Here is a 6,032-nt window from a genome sequence, read left to right as displayed (position 1 = left end):
ATATCAAATAATACCAAAAAGAGAGAGGCTCAGCCTGAGAGAAGACTCACCAGGGAAGAACAGGCAAGCCTTGGAAGCAGAGAGCTCAAAGGGCTCTAGTGGGTCCTGCACACCAGTTCTAAGAATTGCCAATCCCTTCCAATAGTGTTCTTTTTCAGGTTTCATTTCTGACACCATTTATTCCAACCGAAATAACAAACATTTGGAGAGGAGGTGGTGTAAATTATTCAACTCGGAAAATATAAATGCAAACATACTAAATAAATTCATTGAGAAATTAGTCCAGTTGATATATGTGGTCATGAATATAAATGAAGACCATGCCTCATGGTTGTTGGTTTTGTCCCAGCCATGTTCCCTTATTCTGTAGGCATGGAACAGGGAGACGGTTGCCTTCATCTCATACATGTTTGCAGAAAGAAAGTGGGCCAAGGGAGTGAGGTAGTGCAGGGGAGAGATGATAATTAACCACGGAATCTGCACTAGGTAAAGAAACATGCAAGAGCATGTCAGGGGTGGTGGCTGTAAAAAAATGATAGCGTCAATAAACTGGAAGACCTTATCATATCTGAAGAAATATTGGGGTTATTGAGAAGGTGAACTGAAAGAAGAAAGTAATCAAAGAATGGAAAATTAGAAAAAGCAATTTGAGCAATAGTACAATTATTGGTGATGATGAGGTCTAGAGCATCATTGTCCAATGATTATTTAAATTTAAATTAAAGAAAATAAAAAATTCAACTCCTCAGTTGCACTAGGCACATTTCAGGTGCACCACAACTATATGTGGCTAGTGGCTACTATATTGGACAGCATAGAGAGAGATTTCCATCATCACAGAAGTTCCATAGAATAGCATTGTTTTGGTATGACTGTGGGAATGAATAGCTGAGGAGAAGAGCAGAAAAGGTTTATTTGAGGTTAGAATGGAGGAGATTGTAGGGTCATCTTGACCAATGATAAAATCACCAATAATTGAGATAAGAGTAGGGGTGGGGGTAATATCAGAGGGAGCCCTGTTTGTCACCTGGCCCTTGGGGAGACGAGTTCTAGTGAGGAAATTGTAGAGAAAAGATGAACTTCTGTAAACTTCTGTTTTCCACTAGTCCTTAAGGTCACCACCTAATCATTAGCATGCCTAGCCCCAGCCCCACCTACCAGTAAGGCCAGCCTCTTATCCTTCACCTGGGGCTGCACTGCATTGCTCCCAGGAGAATCAGCCAAATATTGCCTTTCCATCTAGGTGCTTGCCAAAGAGGAAACTGAGGCATCCCAAACCCCAGCCGACCTTGATTCTAGGTTGACAGAGCAGAGCCCAATAGTCCATCCATATGTGCAGAGGTGCCCAGAATCTTCAGGAAGATGGAGCCCAACTGCCTCCCAGATCCCCCGGTGAGAAGAAAATAAGGCTGGGGTTGGGAACTGGGATTTCTGGCTCTGTCATATATCAGAGCAGACTGGGGCTTCCTATGGCCATTGTCAGTCCAAAACAGGGTCCTTGGACACAGGGGGCAAACCTCACTGAAATTCTTTCTCAGGGAGAAGAGGAAGCAGCAAGGTCCAACTCTCAAGAATCCCATTAGCTGGGGGAGCCCATGAGACACACCAGACCAGGTTAGACCTTTAATAGGGACAGTAGACACAGTGCCCTTCTTGCCAGCCCTTAGGAGTTGACGATCTCAATGTGGAACTGCAGGTGAGTGGCTGTGACCACACAGTGGCCCTGGAGGAGAGCGCAGGTCTGGCAGTTGTGGCATTGCCAGTGGCCCTGGATGATGTAGATGGCATTGAGCACCTGGCAGTATCGCCAGCGGACACGCCACATACGGACCAAAGACTGGAGCTTGATCACTGCCCTCTCTCTGGTTGCGTAGGCGATCAGAGCTGCCTGCCGTTTCTTCTCCAGCACCCTCGACAGCGTCATCCGCCACCAGCACTGAATTATCCAGGCCCTGAGGGCTGCATGCAGCAGTGTCCTGCGCACCAGGGTGCCCCGCCACCAGGCCTGGATCTTTACAGCTGCTTTTGTTCTTATTCTAAGTTTTTCCTAGGCAGAGACAAGAGCGATCGATCAGTCAGAAAACTTCCTGCCACCAACTTCTAGGATCTTCCTGGAAGGAGCCTGGATTTTCTCTCTCAACACACAGCCCTTCCTCAGAGTTCAGGGAAGTTAGCAGGACACTGACTAGGAGCCATCAGACCTGGTGGTGACCTTCCTCTGCCACTGTGGGCACATCACTTCAATCTTAGAGTCACAGAGTTCTTCTGCAGACTATTTCTGCAGTGCATGGATCAAGGGAAAAACCATTAGTAACTAGAAGGGTGCAATAGGGATGTGTGGGACCTTGTTAGTCACACTCACCTCTTTGGTGCTCACTGGGTTTGGAAAGGCCTCGTAACCTTCTGTCTGGTAATTATCTGCTAATTCCAGCCCCAAACCACCACTGGCTGATTTCTGTCTGCTATGACCATATTTTGATACTATGGTAGGTTTTCAATACCCTGACCACATATTCTACTCCAAGTCTTTCCATATTTTGAACAGTCTACTCTCTAATTCCAAGTTCTCACATTCTCACCTCTCAGCCTCATGCTCATGCATTTCTTGATGGCTTTCATTCTTTTTTTTTTTTTTTTTTTTTTTTTTTTGAGAAGGAGTCTCGCTCTGTTGCCCAGGCTGGAGTGCAGTGGCGTGATCTTGGCTCACTGCAAGCTCCGCTTCTCGGGTTCACCCATTCTCCTGCCTCAGCCTCCTGAGTAGCATAGCTGGGACTACAGGCACTCACCACCACACCCGGCTAATTTTTTGTATTTTTAGTAGAGATGGGGTTTCACCGTGTTAGCCAGGATGGTCTCAATCTCCTGACCTCGTGATCTGCCTGTCTCGGCCTCCCAAGGCTTTCATTCTTTCCAATCACTGTCAATGTCTCAGTCAGGCCCAGATCCAGACAGCCCAGACTGAGAAGAGAATGGAGGAAAAATGAGCCAACATTGAGTTGACTCCTAATTAGACCCTGGATCGATAAGAGGCAAAGTCCTACACCTTATGATGTAGTTATAAATGTTCTGGATTTCTCTTAAGTACATGGAATTCTTCTCACCTTGATTTTCTGCTGTTTCTTCTTCTGCAATGTCTTCCATTCAATGCTTTCTTCAACATCCTCAATTATAACCAAAATTAAATTGCCTTTGGTCTGTCATCAGAATTAAATGGGAAATACATAAATGAGTTAAGACTGTTTCTCTCTATGGCTCTATACAAAGACAATTACTACTTTAACATCCTCTCTTTTCTCAAGTCCTGTAAAGCCCAGGGAGATACCCACCCATTCCTGGTCCACCTAATAGATCTGGCCATGTCTCTTACACAAAATCGAACCCTCATGGCCTGTCCTTAGATGGTTCATTAGCCCTGATTTCTCTGCTTCCCAAGGTCTGGCATGAGTAACATGAGTGAGGAGAGAGCTCTGAATTCACAATTGCATTATGACATAGGGATTGGGACATCTGCCACAGAGATGTGTCTCTGTCAGAAACAAACTCCAGGGGAACTTGTACTGTAGCAGGATGAGCTGCAGACAAAACCCCTCAGACACTGGGTTAAAGAAGGAAGAGGCTTTATTCGCCCGGGAGCATTGGCCGACTTGCATCTCAAGAACCGAGCTCCCTGAAGAAAGAGTTCCTGGCCCTTTTAAGGGCTTTCAACTCTAAGGGGTCCATGTGAAACCTAGCCCTTTTTAGGGCTTTCAACTCTAAGGGGTCCATGTGAAAGTGTTGTGATAGATTGAGAGCACATGTGGTTAGAGTCGGGGGTGGGGAGGGTTAAACTTTCAATCTCAGGTCTGGTCAGTGGCACCAGTTGGTCTTGCCACTGACTTCATTCCTGTTATTCTTCAGCTTTTACTTCCTCATTCTCTTCAGAGACAGGAGACAGTAAGAGAAATGGCCTCTCTCCTCAGTACCATGTGTCTACTTGCCTCCTGTCAGAGATGTGTCAGAGCTGAGGGTGGAAAAATAGAGCACTTGAGTGCCATTCCATAGCAGGGCTCTCCTCATGTGAAGTCCATCCACAGTCCCTTCTCATTATCATCAGCATGGCAAAGCAGGGAGGACCATGACGGTGCATCCCCATATCACTCTCCAGTGTCTGGTGAGATTTAGCACTTCCTCTCTTCCCTTGACTCGGTGCCTCACAAAGCCTTAGGAAACTAGAAAAAGATACACCAGATGAATCCGGAAAGCAGTCAAATAAAGATCAAAACTTAAATTAATGCATAGAAAACAAAGATGGGTAGTGGAAAATACATTTAAAAGGCAGTATTCTGACAAGACCAGTTTTAAAGATACACAGTTTACCAACCTGGGTAATCAAGAGAATGAAGTGGAATGAAAAAGGTGAAATAGCCACAGGGAAATTTAAATAAATACAAGGAAATATTGATGGTGACAAATTTGAACACTAAGAGAAAATGATTTTCTTTCTTTCTTTTTCTTTTTTGGAGATAGGGTGTCACTCTGTTGTCCAGGCTGGAGTGCAGTGGTGCAACTTTGGCTCACTGCAGGCTTGACCTTCCTGGACTCAGGTGATCCTCCCACCTCAGCCTCCTGAGTAGCTGGGACTACAGGCACACATCACCATGCCTGGCTATTTATTTTTTTCTTTTTTTTGTTCTTTTATTTTTTTAAGTATGTATTTATTAAGATATGGGGTCTCACTATGTTGATTGGGCTGGTCTCAAACTCCTGGGCTCAAGAGATTCTCCCACCTCAGCTTCCCAAAGTGCTGGGATTACAGGTGTGAACCACCATACCTGGCCGATTTAAAATTCTAAGAGTTTTATAGCTTTAGCTCTTACATTTAGATCTTTGATCCATTTTAAGTTTTGTGTATGGAGTGAGGCTAGGTTCAAATTCATTCTTTTACATGTGGATGTCGAGTTGTTCTGGCATAATTTGTCAAAAAGACAATTGTTTTCCCATTGAATGGACTTGGCACCCTTGTCAAAACTAAATTGACCATAGATATATGGGTTTCTTTCAGACTCTCTCTTCTATTTCACTGACCTATATGTCTGTCTTTGTGCCAGTACCAAACCAGTTTGATTACTGTAGCTTCGTAGTAAGTTTTGAAATCAGGAAGTGTGAGCCCTCCCACTTTGTTTTTCTTTTTCAAGATTGCTTTGGCTATTCTGAATCCCTTGACTTTCCATATGAATTTTAGAACCAGCTTGTCAATTTCTGCAAAAGAAGTCAGCTGAATTCTGATAGGGATTATGCTAAATCTGTAGATCAATTTGGGGAATATTGTCATTTTAGCAATATTAAGTCTTCTAACCTACAGACACAGATGTCTTTATTTAGGTCTTCTTAAACTTCTTTCAACAATGTTTTGGAGTTTTCAGTGTACAGATCTTGCTCTTTTTGTGTAAAATTTATTCCTAAGTATTGTACTTTTTTGATGCTGTTGTAAATGAAATTGTTTTCTTAATTTCATTTTTGGCTTTTTCATTGCTGATATACAAATACAACCATTATTTGTTATTGATCTTACATCCTGCAACCTTGAATCATGTAATCTGCAAATAGTGAGTTTTACTTCTTCTCTCCTAATCTGTATGTCTTTATTAATTTTCTCAATTAAGTGTTCTGGCTGGAATCTCCAGTACAATGTTGAATACAAGTGGTGAGTAGACATTTTTGTCTTGCTCCTGTTCTTAGGGAGGAAGCTTTCAGTACTTCACCAGTAAGTATGATGTTGTGTCCAGAATTGGTTCCTTCTGGTTGGTTCTTGGTCTCACTCACTTCAAGAATGAAGCTGCAGACCCTCGCGGCGAGTGTTACAGTTCCCAAAGATGGTGTGTCTGGAGTTTGTTCCTTCAGATGTTCAGATGTGTCCAGAGTTTCTTCCTTCCAGTGGGTTCGTGGTCTCACTTGACTTCAGGAGTGAAGCCGCAGACCTTCGCAGTGAGTGTTGCAGCTCTTAAAGGTGGCGTGTCCAGAGTTGTTTGTTCCTCCCAGTGGGTTTGTGGTCT

At 43.7% G+C, this 6,032-nt stretch overlaps 1 protein-coding gene across 2 annotated transcripts; it reads right to left on the bottom strand.

Annotated features, from left to right (window-relative positions):
* Positions 1–1,610: 1,610 nt before the first annotated feature.
* Positions 1,611–3,453, bottom strand: IQCF2 (IQ motif containing F2). 2 transcript variants are annotated; one of them, XM_526205.6, is made up of 3 exons: positions 3,368–3,453; positions 3,102–3,194; positions 1,611–2,047 (listed from the first exon to the last, which is right to left on the bottom strand). In XM_526205.6, the coding sequence occupies exons 1-3, from the start codon at positions 3,383–3,385 to the stop codon at positions 1,664–1,666; spliced, it is 495 nt and encodes a 164-aa protein (XP_526205.2). In that variant the 5' UTR covers positions 3,386–3,453; the 3' UTR covers positions 1,611–1,663. The 2 variants fall into 2 exon arrangements, 1 of the variants encoding a protein (XP_526205.2); XR_678957.3 differs by lacking the exon at positions 1,611–2,047 and having other exon boundaries at positions 3,101–3,194; positions 3,327–3,453.
* Between the last annotated feature and the right edge of the window lie 2,579 nt (positions 3,454–6,032).

The sequence above is a fragment of the Pan troglodytes genome, chromosome 2, assembly GCF_028858775.2.
Source record: "Pan troglodytes isolate AG18354 chromosome 2, NHGRI_mPanTro3-v2.0_pri, whole genome shotgun sequence".
Lineage (NCBI taxonomy): Eukaryota > Metazoa > Chordata > Mammalia > Primates > Hominidae > Pan > Pan troglodytes.
The sequence above is the reverse complement of the archived record's forward strand: the minus strand, read 5'-3'. Positions and strand labels throughout refer to the sequence as shown.

Coding starts and splice junctions, on each gene's coding strand:
- IQCF2 (XM_526205.6), bottom strand. Junction 2,048..3,101: donor AGAAACAGCAGAAAATCAAG/GTGAGAAGAATT, acceptor GTCTCTGCCTAG/GAAAAACTTAGAATAAGAAC.